Source organism: Takifugu rubripes, chromosome 14 (assembly GCF_901000725.2).
Source record: "Takifugu rubripes chromosome 14, fTakRub1.2, whole genome shotgun sequence".
NCBI lineage: Eukaryota > Metazoa > Chordata > Actinopteri > Tetraodontiformes > Tetraodontidae > Takifugu > Takifugu rubripes.
Window position 1 is genome coordinate 12,696,416 of NC_042298.1, and position 20,635 is coordinate 12,717,050.

Here is a 20,635-nt window from a genome sequence, read left to right on the forward strand (position 1 = left end):
TCTAAGTTAGCAAACACTTGCAATATTTGAGAGGGTGTGTTTTCTCGTTGCCAACATTTGTACATGCATTTGTAAGTCATTACAGAACCGTTCACATGCAAAAGCTTTTGCTGGGAATCTAAATTTCTTGGGACTCCTCTGTTGGCTGCCTCATTTAGCATTCCGCTATCTGATGCTTCTTTTCATTTAAATACTAGGTGCCAAGTGCAGTTTCACTGTTCATGAATAAGTCATGTGGCACCCTGGGGTTTTTTTCTGCCGCTAATCTTACACACTTAAGAAGAACAGAGAAATACAAATAGAAGAGGTGGATTTTGTCTTATTCAAATGAGCTGCATCGTTCTTGGATTCAAAGCTTAATTAGATTTACTGTCTTTAACTACAACACATTCTTTGATGAAGAAAAGAAATACGTTTTTCTGGTCTTACATCATGTATGGAAGTCCTTTTGAATTGGTGACCACAATATCAATGGACTCTTCACAAATATCTTGTGTGGGATTTAGATTAAGAAAAATGAGACACAAATGGACCTACCCACTTACCCACCCACCCACCCATCCATCCATCCATCCATCCATCCATCCATCCATCCATCCATCCATAGGACAAGAGGCAGGGGAGACTCTGGAACTCATGGCACTGCTAACAAATAGACATTGTTCACACTCACACCTGAGGTCAGTTTAGAGTGACACTTCACCTCTACTCCAAGCCAAATGCACGCCTGTGGCCAGTGGGAAGGGGCCAGAGGACCCAGAAATAACCCACAAAGACAGGGGCGAACATGTAAACTCCACACAGAAAAGCCCCTGGGGTGTTCCTGCTGTGCTAACTGCCGTGCTGCCCTTGTTACCCGTTTAACTCTTTACCCTAGTATTGTGGTTGGAATGGTTAGTTTTAGTAGGTAGGTTTGACATACGTGCGGCTTCTTGAAAACATGAGAGCTTTTCTATGTTTGGTGAATATAAAAGCATCAATTCTTAAATCCAGGCAGTGGTCTCCTCTCTACGCCCATCTGCGCCTCCTCCTCCTCCTCTTCGGCCAAAGATATCCAAGCATCAGATGCTTCTCTGAGGCGTCTCATGGCTGCATGTCTTCCAACAGGGTGCAGCTGTCCTGGCTGGATTCCTGACAATTCATCTCTAATCTCCCTGCACAAGGCTGCTCTTCCCTCTCACCAGGCTCCTCCTTCACTTTTACCTCATGCAATATGAAACCAGCATTGTTTAGCATCCACAAACAAATTAAATGCAAACCTGTTTTCCAAATTGTCTGCTAGGGAAACAATTTATAAGGCTTGGCAGAGTGAATCGGGCAAGATTTCTGTGTCCTTTTCAAATATCGGAGCCACAGACAATGCAAGCTGTTAAGAATTGAAAGTGATTTCTCCATGAAGGGACTCGTCAAGTGATGCACTCTTCTTTTAAATGAACAGGTCAGGCAAAGTGACAAAACTTTCACTTTCAGCAGGTTAGATAATGAATTTGCATACATTTATAAATAAATTTGCCTCTGCATGTATTAAGTTGAATAAATTTGTTAGGAGATCTTTTTAGAAGTCCTGTCCATGTCTCTTAATCATGGTGGTTTCCAGTAAAATTCCAACAAAAAACCCAAAGGGGAAGTTTGTTAAAGCACTGCTTTGTGTTTTCACTTACTGGAATTTATTTTTTACAGACTTGTTCTTCCCGTACCTCATCTTTGTACAAAGTTTTCCTTTGTGAGCAATGTCAGCATGCATTTATGTGTAAGATTTCTCTTTTGTGGATTGGAAAACCTTCACATCTTTGAAAACTATCATCAAAAGGATGAAACTGTCATTTGTATTCATTATTTGCACAAAGACAGAAATGAAGTCTGTCAGAGGACTTACACAGATGGTTTATCGTGGCTGAAAAAAGACATTCAAGATTTTAATTTCACATTTGAGACAGAAAGGATAAACTCTGCAAGTGTGTTTATTTTAGAGGGAGAACATCAAAGCTGCTGCAAAGCTTTTTTATTTATTTATTGTGCACATTTGTGCTGTTGCACGCCGCCCTGCCAGTGTGACAAAGCAGAGGAGGATGCATCTTGTCCTGTGCCTCTGCATAAGTGCTCTGTCTTGGTTGTTTGCCTTTAAAAAAGACTGAAATTCACCCGTTTTGGTCTGAACTTCACAGCATAATCCCACGCCATCTAAAAGCTTCTCAGATACGCAACCTCGTACCATGTGTCTATGGTCTTTTTCCTTTTCTTAAACTGCTCTAACCAGAAATAACTAACTGCTCTCTGATCTGCAGTCATTAAATAAGTTCTTGACTCAAACCGTTTTAGCAAAATGGAGAAGAACCTAATTTCCTCTGATCTCATAGTGATGAGATAAATATTAAATTAAAAAGGCTGAAGGTCCAGCTCACGCTCAAACACCGGAGTGCAATAAACACCTCAGCCCGTGCACTGAGTTGGACAGCCATCTAAATATTAAAGTACAGATGATAAATGAAGGACAGCACGTGGGGTGAAAACGCCTCTGTGTTTCGCTGCATAGAGATCTGATGAAAATAGACTCGATCTCAGTGAGGTGTTTGTTAGCATAACTAGAAAAGGGGATTAACGTGGTTTTCTGCTGTCTGCTTGTACTGACTCTCAGGTCAACGTTGGTTTTCTTTAGATCAACTGCAGTTTAACTTTCACATCATAAATGTCGTTATGATGTGTATCATAGTGGCGAACGTTTAACTGCACCTAAACATAACTGGGTGCAGCATTAAATTTGTGGCTTATTCTTTTTCAGAGTTATATCCATAGGTGCAGTTTTCATTTCTATGGGGGAAGAGGGGGTACTGGAGCTGTTAAAGTCACATTTTTCCTTGCTTTTAGCACAAACAGCCTGACACAACACGATTTAAAAGTGAACTTTTGGTAATACCCAATGAAAGACACAATCCATAAAGCTAAAGAGATTTTCATGCCAAAATGTTGATACGTGACAGATCCAGAGAGACGCTTCAGTCAGAGAAATGGTTCAATGATTTCCGAGGTCACTGTGATTTAGCTGTGTTGTTTGGAGAATAGAAGGAGTTATAAATATATGCAGACGCTAGAGCATGTCCGAAGCTGAAAAATGGAATAAAGAGAAAAAATGTAGCTCTTGGCTGTGTCACGTGAACCCTTTGACAAGCACCAGTCACTTGTTTGTATTTACACATTGAAAATTCTTAGTGTGCAAACTGCTTCATGTCTTTTTCTCCCTTTAAACCATTGATAGTTGACTGCTGCATTTATATTTATGTGGCTGTTTGGTGTTAGTTGCTCAGAACTCTAAATCCCAAATTGCGCAATTTGACTGTTGGCTATCCACAATTCTACCAATCTCACAGTTGTCACAGTTGTCAAGAAGTCCCTGAATAAATTCAAATCACTGTGCAAGGATGAATTGCTGCTGTGGTGCAATCCAGTATTAGATAGAGATCGGACATTTATTGGGTTATGTTTATTTCTCTCAAGTATATCGTCAGAGATAATAACGGAGGCTTGTTGTGTGTGTGTGTGTGTGTGTGGATACATGTGTGTTTCCTTGTGGATAAAAAAAAGGAAAACTGAAAAAACAAGATGGAGACAAATGGATGCAGGTTGACATCGAAATACCACACAGAACCGTGGGAGTGTGCAGGAGCGGAGAGCTACATGTATGTAACTTTAGCTGCTCAAATCAAGTGTCAGATGTGCGGCGCACATGTCACCTCGCATCCAGTGGGATCTCCAATGATCCCCCAGTGGCTTTCCTGCTACAATCTGCACAGGAGACACGTGGAGTAAATCAAACAGAGACGCAAATTGAGTCAGAGTTTGAATCTATTTGTCTGTTCATGTTACACCTGCGAAAGGTGACACGCACGGTGCTTATTTCCACTTCTCCATGTCTGTGTGGGCGGTTGATGTGCATTGTGGGTATTGTAGGCAGCTAAACTATCCTTTTATATATGTGGGCGTTGCGTGTAATTTAGGGTCTTAAAATGGTTGTGTTGGTTTCTGAATTGCAGGGAAGGATTTGAAATATTCCTCTCACCACTGCTGAAATCGATCCAGATACACTTTTTATTTCATACTGCAGCGAAATTTGGGCATAACTCCTAATTTTGTCAAGCGTAAATAAAAATTATTCATAGAAAAATGGCCAGAACAGACATGTCATATAAAGAGCTCCAACTTCCTACAGCACATGTTATCATCAAATCATTTTCCAGCAGAAATAAAGACTGTTATATGTCACATTTAAGCTTTTTGTTTCCCCGCCTTCGCAACTGTGACAAATCCGTCTCTGAATGGAGGTGATAGACCTTGAAAACCAAATACAGTTCCTGGTGAGGACAATCCTTGAATTGATACATAATTTTAGCTCCAGATGCATTAGTAACTTTACCAAATAAAGACAGATTGCACCCGATGACAAAGTCAACTCTGATTCGCTCTTGGACAAAGAAAGAGGAAAGAGCACAGGGAGGAAATGCATTACCAAGAATTAAATCAGCACATAACAAAGCCCAGAGGAGCCGCTTTGATTTCTTGCTGAGAGTGGTGATGTTCTGTAGCCGCATATACAGGTGGTCCTTTACACAATACCAGAAGAACATAACTCTATTATGACCGACTAAACTAAAGTAGCTCTTGACATCGCTCTAGAGTCTGGAAAAGGAAAAGATAAAACAACTGGATAAAATTGCATTTTCCCTCCCTGATGTTGTATTCATTTTGCATGGGCACAGAGCTGCGATCTGCAGAGACCTGCGCGCATCGTAAACGTCTTATCTCTCCACGGCACAGGCAGGGTCAGCTCATTTTCAGTGCAATCAATTCCCAATGTCAGCAGATATTTAGCTTTACTGTCCACACTTGGAATATTCGGGTTCATTTATTTGTCTGAGGGCTGGATATAGGTTGAAGCACATCGCCCGTCGTTCAGACAACACTAATATCGCTCACACCGCAGCAGACTTGGCATAATTCACAAGACCTTTTGTGCAGGCACCCTACACGCGAAGACCACGGCGCAAGAAAAGTGCAGAGAAGCCACACGGCTGTGCAAAATTACAGCAAATCCATTAACATATACTGTCGACCTGGTTGGAAAAGTAAATTGACCACAGTTGGAGACAGATGCCACTGACGTCCAGACACACAACGCCACACGATGTATGACAGCTCCAGTGTGCTGAGAACGCGTAAGCAGGAGGGAGTGGAGGGCAAGGACGAATGAGTGTCAGAGACACAATTCAGGATGAAACAGGGAGCATATATGAATACATCAAATAAATGGTCCACCAGGACAAACTGGTATGAGGACAGAGGGTAATGACATGGCGGAAGGAAAATGCAGGCCATTAGCAGTTAGGGCCAATGATTGATTGAACAAGTTCGGTGGCAGCATGAGGCTGCAGAGACCTGCTTCCAAACTAAAACTGGCCAGAATAATGAGTTGGTTCATGTCCACGGAGCTCTGTACACTGCAGGACACTAAAAAAGCCATTCGAGCATATATGTCATAGCAAGAATAAAGTGTTTTCTTCCCAGGGTTATAAAATATGCAGTGGAAAGAGAGAAACTTTGAAAAATGCAACCAAGCAAAGCTCCAAGGCCTCTTACATTGTCCTGTTTCTCCACCTTCCTCCGAGTCGCCAGAGACCCTGAATGCATTGAGATCTCGATCCATAATGTCTTCAATGATTATTTTAGTAATTACAAATATATTTTTTTAAAAAGGTGTTTCTGGGTGTAGCTTAGCCATGAAGTTACAGTTGTATAACATAGACAAAATAAAGACCTGGGGGCCTGTGGAAGTCTGTGACAGGGCGCATGTGGGAGGATGAGAGGTTCTGCAAGACGCGTGTGTTTACATACTCCTGCGCATCTTCAACCTGAGCCTCAGTCTGGAGAGAGTTCCACTACTGTGGAAAACATCATGTGTGGTTCCGGTTCCTAAGACTGCGCACGCCAGGGAGCCCAACCACTTCGGACCAGTGGCTTTAACCTCTCACCTAAAGAAGACCATGGAGAGGATTGTTCTCACCCACCTCCGACAGCTGGTGGACAGCAAGATGGACCCTCTCCAGTGCCTTCAACACAATCCAGCCATCATTGCTGAGAGGGAAGATGGAGGGAGCCGGAGTCAACTGTCACCTGGCTGCCTAGACCACCGACTACCTCACCAACAGACTACAGTACGTGCGGCTCCGTGACTGTGAGTCCGACGTGGTAGTCTGCAGCACGGGGGCCCCGCAGGGTACAGTTCTCTCTCCCTTCCTCTTCACTCTCTACACATCGGACTTCAGCCACAACTCGGACAGCTGCCATCTCCAGAAGTTCTCCGACGATACAGCCATCGTTGGACTTGTGTCTGAGGGGAACAAACTGGAATACAGGGAGGTCATCACCAACGTTGTCGCCTGGTGTGAACTGAACCATCTGCGCATCAACACCAGCAAGACAAAGGAGGTGGTGATCGACTTCAGTAGGAAGGCTTCTCACATTGCACCTGTGAACATCCAGGGTTTGGACATTGAGATCGTGGAGGAGTACAAATACCTGGGTGTTCATCTCAACAATAAACTGGACTGGACTCATAACACAGTCGTCTCCATCTGTTGAGGAGACTGAGGTCCTTTGGAGTGTGCAGGTCACTGCTTAGGACTTTTTATGACTCTGTGGTGGCATCGGTGGTCTTCTACGCTGTGGTCTGCTGGAGCTGTGGAAGCTCAGAGAGGGACAGGAAGAGACTCAAGCTGGTCAGACGGGCTCAGACTGGCTCAGTCCTGGACTGCTCTCTGGACTCCATTGAGGAGGTGGGTGAGAGGAGGATGTTGGCCAAGCTGACATCAATTATGGACACCCCCTCTCACCCCCTACACGAGACTGTGGGGGCCTTAAGCAGCTCCTTCAGCAGCAGACTGTTACACCCACGGTGTAAAAGGGAACGTTACCGCAGGTCATTCATCCCAACTGCCGTCAGATTGTTCAACATTCACAACACTTAATTGTAGCACCAATAACCCAGGGTTGGCATATTTGCACTAACTAATCATCCTACCTCTGGAATGTCTTATTTGCACATCTTATTTGCACCTTTTCTTTTAGTACTTTTCTGTATGGTACACCACGGGCTACCGCTGTAACGTGCAATTTCCCCGATGTGGGATCAATAAAGTCTTTTATCCTTATCCTTATATTGAACAGCTAGGTTACTGCGCACGATCCATGCCAACTAGAAACTCAGCCGCTGAGCAATGAGTCCCGTCCAGGAAGAGCTCTGGATTTCTCTACCTTTTCTGAAGGGGCCTTGTGCAGCTCTACGATATCACCGACATGATGAATGTCACCTGTTCTGGGCATGAGCGACAATAACAACATTGTGGTGCCGTCGCGTGATGCTGTTTGTTCTGTAGAGGCAGTGCAACGCTTCCAAATATTGAGCTTCTTTCAGCATCTTGTCTTCTCTTGATTGGCCTGTTTTTGTCTTTGGATGCCCTCATGTCCACATTTTTCTGTTACACTTTCACAAATTTTCGTCAGTGTCCTCACCGTCGACCTCTGCAGAACCACCAAATGAAACTATGGTGGGATAGAATCTACATTCATTTTAAGATGTATGACTTTGACCTGAGTGCTTTCACCACTTATGACCTGTAATTACTCACAGCAGTGAAATTGCATCTTTCCTTCATCCCAGCGGATTTGTCTTCAGAGCTCATCTGAATGATGATATTCATCTGAATGATGACACTTTTTTTGCGGCGCCTGTTAGTCTCTCAGCTTTCAGTTGTGGGTTTAAACTTTCACTCCTCAGACTTCAGACCATGTGCATGGGCAGTATTATAAAACATGAAGAACACACTTTTAAAGGGCAACTTTTAATTAGCTTGGTTCCAGAAAGCCCACCTGAAATCCATAATCTCATTAAATCATCATTCAGGTATTCAGAACATGATCTTCCTCCCAGCCGGAGCAACTGCACCATAAGAGCAAGGCCAAACATCTTCACCGTAAGTTCCTTCTGCAAACCTGAGTAGAAAAACATGTGCCATCTAAGCTTTTATGAGTGTGCGTGTGACACTTTCCTCAGGGTTCATCTTTCCAAAGATTCACATCAGTTCAATATGCTCGCCTGTCCCACCTCATCTGCACCACTGTAACCAGGACATCAGGAATTGGACCTTATCCAATAAATATGCTATTAGTAAAAAAATGCTTGTTAAAATGTAAAAATCCAGACATTTAGTTAATTGTAGTTTTTTTTTTTTTTAATTGTAGTTTTTTTAAATTTTTTGGCTGTAATTAATAGGCGTTAAAAAAATGACATCAGCAAAGAATTTAATTTCCTTCTTTATGGCTGGGTATCTCAGAAAGGGAAAAAATATAGTGACAGAAAACAGGGACACACCAAAGTAGAATTACTGATTGGATTACTACTGAGGAACATTTGGGGTAAATTGCCATGGTTGACTTGACAGTAATGACATTTTCTCCTCTATTATTTCTTCTTTCACCGTCTGGGTGATGAAAAAGAGCTTCATACTTAAAAAGAGGGAAATAACTCTTTTATGTTGCCGTCAATCTCCTCTATCTTTTTTTTAAGACTAGAAAGGCTGCCTCCACTTGCAGATAAACAGTTTTAACATGCGAGCAGAGCTGGAGGAACTGACGCTTCCTTTCTTGTTTTATGTCTAAAATTGTGCGTTGCTGCACATGCATGCCTTCCTCTCTCCCAGCCAGCCCCAACACCGGCCTGGAACTGGAGTCGGCCCACATGGGAGCTCATTTGGCAGACCAGCCTGTCACCAGAGAGCCTCTGAAAGCTAAACCTAATGAAATCACACACACATCCAAAACCTGCCTGCTAGCATCTGCCCAAGACTCTGGCTACAATGAGCTCTACTTCCTCGTCAAAGCAAAACTCCCATTTGGCAGACTCTTATTCCTCACTTGAGTCGCAACTATAATCTTTTATGTGTATCAAGGGGCGCATGGCCCATGGGGCTTGGAAATGTATCAAGAGTGAGGTGTGTAATTTAAAAACAATGGGGACCAAAGTGCAAAAATACAGCCTTTTCATTCCTCGCTGTTGTTTTGAAATGTGTACTTACACAGATCAACATGACTCCTCAGGAGCACTCCACATCTTTTGCTGACTTTCTTTCTTTTTATACAACAAAGCTTATTTCTTGATCCGGTCACAGCCAGCTTTATATGATTTTGTGTGATGAATATGTGGGCAGGTCCCGGCACCGGCGCTGCTGTGAGACCCGGCGTCAATCTGTCGCCATATTTGTGAAGGTGCAATCTCGAGGGGTTCCTTCATATTAGTCACAATTCATTCACAGTGAAACAATGATGGGCCGACTTTAGTGCTGCAGATTCGGAACACAAATCTTGTACTCTGGTATTGGAGCAGGTTGTATAGATCCGTCTTATTGGGTAAATATGTAAACATCTTTACAGCAACGCTGTGATATTGAGTTTCAGTGGACTGTTGCTGTAAATGCTAAATGAACAGGCATTTATTTAAACCCTCTCAAATACCAGCCAACCTCTACATTGCTGGGACTTTTGGAAGAGCTTGTCTATGTTAAATAGGCAATACTCCTAAACTATTTCTAGTTTCCACGTGGAACATCTCAGCCTTTTAAAACCATTCTGTTCGCTGTATTCATGACAAATTAAAAAAAAAATAAAAATAAAACGTTTTTCGGCATCTTTCTGCCAGTGTATAAATTTTGCTTTTTGGTGGTTCACAATTAACTTAATGAAAGTAATATTTCTGAACTTGAAGGAAAGGAAAAAATAGGATACTGTGACCATAAGATAATGCAGAACTACTGGAGAGCTGGGAAGTATAGAAATGGACAATATATAGAGATAAATGTTTCGGAAGTATGAATAATTTTTTGGAATATTATACATCATCAAAAGCAATTAGCAGGTAATATGGTTGCATTCCATCCAAGCATGGAAACAGTTCTTTCAAAGGAAGTGTTTATGGTGCTGTTCGATCATACAGGGCAACTAAATTCATCATTTTTATAGATTCACAATATTGTTCAAATGATTAAAACATCTAACTTTTAATAATAATTTCTGGACTTCTTTTCTGTCTCTGTTCTTTTCTAGTTACATTAAATTGCAATCGGACTCGTTGTTACAAATACGTCATTTATTTCACATACAGCATTTTTTTTTTTAGATTTTACTTTGAAGTTTTCACAATCTAAATGATTTAACAACAAAATGACAAACTACCACAACGAATTCCAGATTTCCTACTGGGGAAATAATGCAAATGTCACTGTAGTAAAATTGACATGTATTTTGCCAACAAGCAAAGGTACAATTAAATTAATAAAAAAGGACAGAAAATAGGACAAAAGGTGGTTGATGTACTGCAGGTACTTTGACAAGCACTGGGTCATCTTTATGACTTTTTTTACGTTATGTTAGATCCTGAACAGCATTTCTGGATCATTTTTCATAAAATCCCAACACTTTTATAAAATATCGTACTCCTTTTTATTGACAATATATATTTAATCATATCAAGGAGCTGTTTGGGAGAACAGGAACAATATTCAACCATCGAAGCCCTTCCTGAAACCAAGGAAAGTGTTTTTGCTGATCGTATGAGTTATATTTTTCTCGGTTAATGCACCCCATGAATATTGCGATGGATAGTTACTTTGAATGCACATACATGTACGTAATGAAACATTAGGTACACATATGCAAAGTACTAAACGTAGGAAATGATGAACTCTTTTGTTAATTCCTTCGATGGATAAGCATGGTGCAATACTTAACAAAGTAGGTTAATAGCTTGGATACAAATTTTTTTTTTCACTGTACATGGTTCGTAGTTCAGTCTTTGGGTCCAACACAAAAGTGTTCTTTTGGGGAATAGAAATTTCGAAAAGCAATGAAGTATTCCCCTCAGGTCCGTTGAACAGGTAAATTCCTCTAATGCAAGCAAATATCTCACTGTGCTTTAGTACTGGAAACATGTAGCTAGCCATTTTGTCCAGTTTGTTTAAGGAACAGCTCCACTTCTTTTGATCCTTTGTGTATTTTCACTGCCATTCGTCCATGGAAAGTTCTATAGTCAAACTGTCAAAAAATACATTGTACTTTGGACTTTTCCACAATCCAGAATCTTTTATTTATAAAAGAAGTCACATCATTTTCATGTTGAAGCGGCGAGGACCGGCTTGTCCCTCTGCTGAGTCAACATTAGTGCCGTTAGACTTCGAACGAGGCACGTATTCAACGTCTATGTTGTTTTTATGTTTTCCTTTTCCTCTACTCCAGACAAAGAGAAGTAGGAAACATAACAAGACCACGCCAAGGAATGTAAAACAACCCATAGCTGTTGACACTAAAATGGTCTTTAGGTCTAACCCGAGGGTCACTCCGGCCGTTCCGTTGGCAGTGGCGTTGCTGGGATCTGTGTAATGCTGGCTTCTGTTGGCATAAAGCGACCCCAGGCTTTTCACCGCCAGTGAAGTCATCAGGGTGTCATTCCCAGCACTGTTTGAGGCAAGGCAAAGGTATACGCCACTGTCCTGAACCTCTGCTGACTTGATCTCCAGTGTACCATTGTTGTGGACACTCACTCTGCCATGGCTCCTAATTGTGAAAACACGCCGACGGGGGGACATCCAGGAAACCATTGGCCTCGGGGTCCCTTCAGCACTGCAGCGCAACATGGCCTGCTGGCCCTCGTCTACAGTGATGGTTTGGGTTTTATTCTCCCGGATTTTTGGCTTGGTACATGTCACATAATAGGAGAGCAGAGTCTCTTTAAACTCTCTAAAAGGTGTGCCGCGAATACCATCAGGTGTGCTACACTCTGGTTGAGAGTCCCCGAATGTGATGGAAAGTCTTTTCTGTAGGATCCACATGAGACGGCAGTCACACACCAAGGGGTTGTTGTCGATTAGTAGAACTTCCAGAGCCTCTGGAGACTGAAAGACTCCTTTCTCCAAAGTATCCAGTCGATTGTGAGAAACGTTGAGGACTTTGAGCCCCCGTAGGCCTTGGAATGCGTATGGTTCAATAGCAGTTAGCTGGGTTCGAACTAGATGGAGCTCCTGAAGTCGGACCAGTTCCATCAGCATTCCGCCTTCGATGTGCCTGATGCGGTTGTAAGACAGGTTGAGGTGTGTCAGGTAGGGCAGATGTTTCAAGGCTTGGTATGGAAAAGAAGATAAATTGGTGTTAGTTATGAAGAGAGTGGTCAGGTTCAGGCCGTGCAGGGTGTTAGCGGGTACATGGTCAAGCGATTGCCAGTTGTCAATTTCTAAATGGCGCAGACGAAACAGCTTTTTGAACGAGTAAGGATGCAAAGTACTGATGCTGAGGTATCGCAGATGGAGGCTGACCAGGTTGTGCAGGTGAGACAGGGCCTCAGTGGGCACAACAGTAAGGTTGCACCTTTCCAAGGTCAGTATTTCCAGGCTTGAAAGTCCACTGAACGCACGATGAGAAATGTAAACAAGATCATTGTCACCGACCTCCAAAAACTTTAGATTGTGCAGGTCCTGGAACATGTAGTCCAGTAGAATGACTATCTTGTTGTCACTTATATCCAGTCGGGTGAGATTTGTCAAGCCTGCAAAGACTCCAAGAGGTATGAGTTTGATACGGTTGCTCTTGAGACTGAGCGAGTGCATGTTGAAAAGGGCGTTGAATGCTCCAGGTTCAACGTAACTGATAATATTTCCACTCAGATCGAGTTCCTCAAGTCCTGGAAAGTTAATGAAGTCGTCCGGGTTGATCATTGTCAGCTTGTTCTTACTCAGGTCCAAGATCCGCGTCTCTGTCGGGACGCCATCTGGAATAGTGGGCATGCGCTTTCGGTGACATACAACTGCTTTGCTCTGAGCTGAGCACTCGCAGCGTGATGGACATCCCAAGGTAGAACCCACAAAGACAGCCACAAAGGCCAGTCCCAGGAACGGCTGCCAGCATGAGACGACTGTGTGCAGCATGACTCTGCTTGTCCAGTCGACCATTCTGTCACAGTTCTGCAAGACAGACAGAGAGGAAGCAGACAGTTAATTATTCAGGAAGCACTTTGTGGCAGCTGCACTAATTGCTTAAGCACAAGTTAAATCTGGTGTTTGATCTTATACACTAAACACTGTTGCATTATTTTGACTAAGGCGTAAAAACTTAAATGAGAAATGCTCAAAAACTTTGAGCCGTTTACCATCTGAATTGTGTACTCAGCACTAACAGAATGGGTGACAGGTTGCAGAAATTGCAAACTGTGTTTTGGCTCATTTAGTGTGTCAGGGCCTGAAACAATGAAATGCAAAAATCTGAAATTGTCTCTGGGCTCTTAATCTGCAGAGTATAATGCAGAGACCAAATAACAACTGAAGCGAACATTTGCAAAGCAAACAGTTTGGCTGAAAGAGTCAAACTAAGCAGCATCTTTAACTTAACGAGCAACCGACTAAACATTCTGAAATATGTTATAACCCCATCCACAACAACAAACACCTTTTTATCTTGACACATTCGTCCTTTTACTTTCTGCTCGTTAGATGTTCATTAGGGTTTTTTTGTTTGTTTGTTTGTTTTGTATTAGGCCATGCTGCATTTGTCGTCCTTTCCCTCAGCTATAAAGCTTTATTGCTGCACCCAACATATGGCTGACCATGTTAAAACATTTGCCTAATACGCATTTGCCAGCCAAGTTAGAATCTTCGTCCGCTCTTCCTGCATCAAAACACATTTCAATTAAATTGAAAATCCCATTGCTCGTTTATTTTTATGACTGTGTGGCAGATAGGTGCTGCACGTGTTTTTAATAAAACATTTACCAGTTCTGTGGTTTTAGGAAAAGGCTGAAATCAAAAGTCCGGTATGTTTCCTCTGTTATTGGTCTCCATCAGAGCACCCACCACATGCAGATACACACACTTTGCACCACATGTTTGCCAAGTTTATCTAATCAGTATAATGACTGGATCTCTTTGTAATCGTGTGTAATCAGAATTAAGAATCTGCCTGGGATGTGACCTTTTAACCTGACCGTTGCTCGATTAGAGAACATGATACAAGTGCATCGTCCCCTGGGCAACAGAGCATATTATGCAGAATTACCCAGAAAGCCTATAGGCCAGTATCAGTGTATAAATCTGTCAACAGGCTGAGTGATTTGCTGCTACTTGTTTCCAAAAAAAATGTTAAATGTTATGCAGTATATATTAATATATTAATACAAAGCTGATTCAATAAAAAGGTACACAGCCATATTCAAGTGAATGAGGATATATTAAAATAACTTTATAGTCAATTCAATAGCATTTCTGTAACAAAACCCATACTGTGCACTGATAGACTGTAGAAAAAAGGTATTTTCTAATGTGGCCCCTGACCTACATTAGAGCAGGGGTTGGCTCCTGAGAGGGGGAGGAAAACAGCTAATGGTGTCTGACTCAGCATAAGCCATTTTAACGGGTGCCGAGGTCGACTGTGCAGCGCCTCCATCCCAAGCACAGTGTATGGATAAAGCAGTCCATTGTGAGTTTACAATTTACACCATGCACAGGATTTACACCAATTGTACACACAAATATCCATGTAACTCATCTGCAGGGTTCCATTCCCATCACCAATGGGTCTCCATGTAAATCACTCCAAACATCACAGCATGCGGCCCTGTACCAATCCCCACAGGCACTGTGAGGACATTTTGAACATTGTGTAGTGATGACGGTGTTCAAATTTTCGCAACGCCAGTGGCTTTGAATTACTGTACTCCTGCGGTCATGTGATGTCGTCATGTGATGCTGTGAACAACCCAAAGCTTCTGAATTTGCAACAAAAATTAAGTAAAAAGTTGAATCTGATTTACCACCACAAGTGTTAACCATTCATCATTGCGTCTTTCCTTGTAATACTCAGAGTGAACACCTACTCTTCAAAATGTTCTTCATATTACAAGCCAACTAATTATTTTGACTGCTCAAATACGGCGTAAATATATTTGTCTAACCTGATAAATGAAATCTCTCAGGAGTGAACCCTGCAGTACAAAGGGTGAGTTTGCAAGAATTCCTTGAAGCGTTTGCCTTTAAAAACCTGAAAACATGGACTCTAAATGCATTTAAACGTGGGCTACACGGGAATGAAACCTTTTTCTATGTGAAGAGATTACGCAACAGCTCAGTTCAAGTGCAAAACAAGAAACTAAAGTCGACAGAATTTGTTTTTCCTCTCAATCTGACGCTGGTCAAGGCTGGTTAAGGCTGGTTGTAAACGGTACATCAGTTTTTTACACACTCTTTTAAACCACAATCTTTGAAAACTGCTGTCATCGTGGTACTTTTCCACACCTTGAACACTCACAAGGCACTTCTACCCAAGAAGCATTAGTTTGAGGATTTAGATAGCAATTTAGCCTCTGTGCAATCAACCAATAAAAAGGCACTTGTGAAATTGGCCTTCCTCTATCTCCTCTGGAAAGGCTTTCAGTCCGGATTTGATGTGGCCCCCAGGCACTAATCATCGGACATAATGTGATTTGTCTTCACACAGAGAAGCCTCCCTGCATTTATGGCAAATGGTGAGAGACTCTCCTCCTTTACGCGACAATTATCAGCACTCCTTTAAGAGCACAATCAAAGCATCAAATTTAGCCAGTTTGATTTAGAAAGTTGCTCTGGAGGAAGTGCCACTTTGAAAGGGAGGAATGGAGCAAAATTAACTCGCAGAGCTCAGGAAAAAACGTAGAAGGACAATGCTGTGAGGAATAAAATCATCATGAGAATGTGATTTTTATTCATGCACATATAGACTTGCAACACTCTACAGAAAATATTGAAGCTACTTGTGTTCTAAAAAGGCAAGTTTCAACTTCAAAAGTGCAACTTTCCATATTTTTTTCCTGCTGTGAATTAGATTTACATCATTTACATTTCTTCTCTTTGGGTCCCATTTCCATAACAGACACATCCTACGATTACTGTATTCATAGATTACGATTTTATATGGGACAGTTGTGTTGCAACTGTTTTTTTTGTCATGAGGTTTCTAGTTTTCTAACAGGAGCTTACATTTACATTTGTGGGACATCCGTGCCAAGCAGAAGGTCTTTGAGGGCAACTTTAACCTCTGTGGTCCAGAGAGAAGCACATTTTGTTGCTAGAAAACAGTTACTTCTTCCAAGGCTTTCCTTGGAATGTTTATTTCTTTCCCTATTTTTGCTGGATGGGATGGAAATCTGGACTTTTGACCATCTACTTTAACACCATGTTCCACAGATAGAAGAAACTGATTATTCACTCATCACTCATATGATTTTACACACACACACACACACACACACACACACACACACACACACACACACACACACACACACACACTATTTTTAAGGTTAATTAAGTTCCATTTTGTTTAATGTGATGTATGTGTTCTCTTGATGCCTCCGTGGAGAAGGGAGGTTATAAACTCACAACTTAGTTCACATTAAGAGTGTGCAATTAACCCACCTTTTCAAGTGAGCGATCAGTGAGTAATCAGTTGGGGTCATAATGAGAGGGAGGAGATTGTGAAGCTCTTTTCCTTATCCATTATGGAAAGGTTCTTGGTAAAGGGCAGCAGGAGGTACAGATTGGAAAGCCTACATGCTAAATGAAACTGTACTCAGCTGATCTCATGGTGCTCCATCTATCCTCTGCATGCGACTCCAGGAAAAAATAAATAATATTCCCAAAGACAAATAATTACTCAGAACTGCTTCTCACAGTATGGAACACAAAGAGCCACATCAATTATTTATTTTCTTCACAAATGCAAATAGCGCTACAAACTCCAAATAACTGCTAAGAATTTGACTCAGTGTTGCGTAATAATTCATTACAAACAAGCTGCAAGAGCAACACGATTGCAGTCACGTGAGGATCAACAGCCTCGGGGTAATAATAAGCTTCCATGCACAAATTGCCTTTGGCTTGGCTTGCGAGGTGAAGTCAGAGCTCAATTAATCCCTGATAATTAGAGATAAATGTGCTAGATTGAGTCATTTGCTCTTTTCTGCTTCTCTCAGCATCTGATAACCTTTAGCTCGGAAAAGGCTTAAATGACCATATCCCACTGTCCCATCTTGAAACACTGTGCAGGAGAAAGCCAGAGAAAACAAAGTTAATCCAGAGTGTAATAGCTCTACAATATTCTGCGCTTTGGAGATAAGTATGAGTTTATAAAGGATGCTAAACAAATTGGTGAATAAATCCACCGAACATCTCAATGACGTCACACAAATTTGTTGAGAGAGGAAACTGAATGACATTTTTTTAAAGACTAGCATATTTTATCGGGCTGCATTAGTTGGTGAAATGACACCCTCTCTGCAATCCCATTAGACTCACACATTATATACATTAACTTTACATCAATATTGAGCCAACACAAATTCAGCATGTCGATAAAAGGAGCCCACTGTCATTAATTACGACTCCAGGATGATCGCTTAATTTCACATTAACAAGGGCAAATAGTCCTGCGGGAGTGCAGATGTCCAAATGTTACATATATAAAAACTAGAGCAACATTTGATTATCAGGACCTGTGATCTATATTCAGGTTCTCTTTTTCCTCATATATATCATATGTATATGTAGATCATAGATGGGCAGAAGCAAGAGGACAAAGCATGCATGAATAATCTGACATGCGGAGATGAAATATAGTTACACTGTTACATAAAAGGAACTTCAAGTTCACTGTTTTTTTACTTCAAATTTCAGGTTTAACCGTTATAAGTCAACGATGCCCGAAGGGACTTTTTCCAGCTCTGCCCCCACAGAGAAAGAGCTCAGCTTACAAAACCACCCTTGAAGCAGGGTGGGATGGAGTCTCTTGCTCATGGGCACCACCAGCAGTGCATGTGTGTGCACAGCAGAACACAGCCATGAACTTGTTAAGTAACTGCTCAAGCGGGCTGCTCCAATAATAGTTGAGAGGAGCTCCAGAGCCAGCCAGGAACAGAAGACAGACAGTGGCATCCTTTCCTTCATCACTCTTTCAATAAAAAACGAGGAAACTTGCATAACAAACAAAACTGCTTTAGCCTTTTATGATGTCACAGCTTTGGTCACTTAGGTTCTACCTGTGTTTTTTCTTTAACCCAAGTTCTTTTCTGCAACCTCTGCTTTTAAACTGAGAACTCCTCAGGATAAAACAAACTGTGTGAAGTTGTTCGAATGCATCTGCAGCAACTGTTAACTCTGTGTGGGCTTCTGAGAGCCGTTCTGGATCCCCCATCCCCCCACTCCACGTCTGGACAGCCTACATCAGGTCTGAGTCAGGGGGTGCTTCATTGCTGCTATGATTCAACCACAGGGACTTTTAAAGGTGGTTAACTCCTCCGCCCACACGCCTCATCCTTGCCTATATTTACCACACAACTTATTGTATGATCGAGGGAAAAATGGGAAGCAGCTGACACAAAACAAAGCTGACAATCAGAATAAAACATAACAGCCGCATCAGTGTGTACATGCAAAGATGCAGCGAGTTCTCGTTTTCCTCCTAAATTGCAGAAATTATTCATGCCAAGCGGCTCCAACATACCCATGCATCTCCGTGACGTCCCAGTTGGATTTCAAAATAACTGACAGAACGGGCGATGTGGTGAAAATGTCAGTCCATCTTTTCCTCTACATGGATGTGTGTCCAGAAGCTTCAGCTTGACATCTTTGTGTCTTGTGATGTTATTTTCCGTGCATGTCATGCTCGTCTCCCTCGTACTGTACCTCCCTCTTCGTCCCTCCCCCCATTTCTCCGTCCCTCCATCTTACATTTTCTCTCACATCACCCAATCAAAGGTATCTGGCCTCTGACTTTGTGAGTCACCACCATTAAACTCTTTATACTTTTCCAGGCTGGAGCGCAGCAGCCTGTATTTTTCCTGTTTACCTCACCTCATATCATGTGGTGTGGAAAAAATAACATAATTATATACAGTACATATCATCTTCAATGACAGCTGGGGGAGTATGTCTGCTGTAGGCTTTGTATTGATCGAGTTTAGTCATAGCCAACATATTCTTAAGCAAACAGAAGTCAGACTTCATGGGATTAGAGGATGCTCAGCTATCAGTGCGGTTCTGGCTACTTGCAGTGCTTCTGTTGTCCTTCTCAAAGCATTTCTTAGGCATTCTTTGTGCAATTATCTCCAATACTGGATTGCTTTGAGCTTCGCGGATCAAAATTACTTTGTAACCTCTATCTTATTTGCCAAGACTACAATAATAAATCAGTTTAATATTATGAGACTGAAAAACCACAAATCATTCACACACTCGGCGAAATTGCATTTATTATCTTTCTCAAGTTTCCCATTAAGTTTGTGGTTAAAAAGGTTCATAAAGCAACTGGTGAAATAATGTTTTACTGTATGTGGCTATCAGAGTACAAAATTAGTTTATAAAGACAAAAAATGTGGGAAAATATGAGGCACAATTAAAGTTAAACACTGCATGAGAGTGAAAAGTCATATGAGCATCATCTGGTAGGTTCCTATTGAACACAGGAGGGTCACAAAAGGTCCTTAAAAGGCCTGGTGATAAATCAAGGCAGACATTGAGTGACTTCTTTTTTTTTAGCTTGCTGTTATTAAAACTTGCGCAGGATCGCAGTCCATACACGGACCACAAAATGTTATTGGATATTGATCACGTCATCACGACAACGGCAATAAAAGCAAAAAAGACCCAGCAGGTAGCAAAAGATAATGTCCAGAAAGATCATCCAGCTGATTTATGTGTTGGATATATCAGTCACTAATGCCTTTCGGGGTCTTTTTGATGTTTATGTTCCCTCCTAACTCTGACATTATGTTGAGGACAGTGCATCCTCATGTGACTAAAAGTAAATGCAATATACCGTATAACTGTCAGCCCAGAAAGTGAAATGGGCTGCAGTTTTACATTGAGGTGTTTTAATAGGGAAGCAGCAAAGTGTCAATAAAGTTACGTTTTGAAGAGTTAAACAGCCCCTGGAGACAAAGACCTTCCCCCTTTGGGTCCGACAGCTCTGCCAAGCCAGGCTGGTGACAGCAGCATCACTGTGCTTGTGAAACATCACCACCATGTTTTTAGCTTTGCTGGCGCTCAGCTCCAGGCATGCAGTATAACAACGTACAGTCCTGCAGGCCTGAGCCACGATGTTGGGGGTGGTGGGCGGCTGAGCAAAGACAAGAGCACTGTTTCGTCCACACATTTGACTGGGTGTCCCTGCAGTCATCAGTGTACAGAATAAAGAGCAGAGTTGAAAGGATGCAGCGATGAGCCACCAGGTGTGAAAGAGGTCAGAGAGAGAGACAGAGAAGGTGTTATTGACCAGGACTCTCTGTGGCCTCTTTGTCTGGTAATCTAACAAGTAGAAAGTAGAAAGTGGCGGTGAGTTTATTTGCAAGGATGAGGCACTGCAGAGTTTTAAATGCAGAGGAAGAGTCGGCCAAAAGCAAACTGGCTGAGGCGTTAAAAAGCTCCAGATTGTGAATGTGTCAGTTAGGGCGTGTACACAAACATCTAAATTGGACCCTGCTTCTCGCTCAATTGGCGTGAATAATTTATGTATGACTACAAAG

General features: G+C 41.9%; 1 protein-coding gene across 8 annotated transcripts in view; it reads right to left on the reverse strand.

Annotated features, from left to right (window-relative positions):
- Positions 1-10,025: 10,025 nt before the first annotated feature.
- lingo2 (leucine rich repeat and Ig domain containing 2) overlaps positions 10,026-20,635 on the reverse strand; it is a 127,926-nt gene continuing 117,316 nt past the window's right edge. For 7 of the 8 annotated variants that reach the window (XM_029847574.1, XM_029847573.1, XM_029847571.1 and 4 more), the window contains one exon: positions 10,027-13,052. In XM_029847574.1, coding sequence (XP_029703434.1) covers positions 11,199-13,040 — 1,842 coding nt within the window. In that variant the 5' untranslated portion in view covers positions 13,041-13,052 and the 3' untranslated portion in view covers positions 10,027-11,198. Of the gene's footprint in view, positions 13,053-18,615; positions 18,769-20,635 lie in introns of those variants that run through there. The other variant, XM_003970576.3, reaches the window with a different exon arrangement.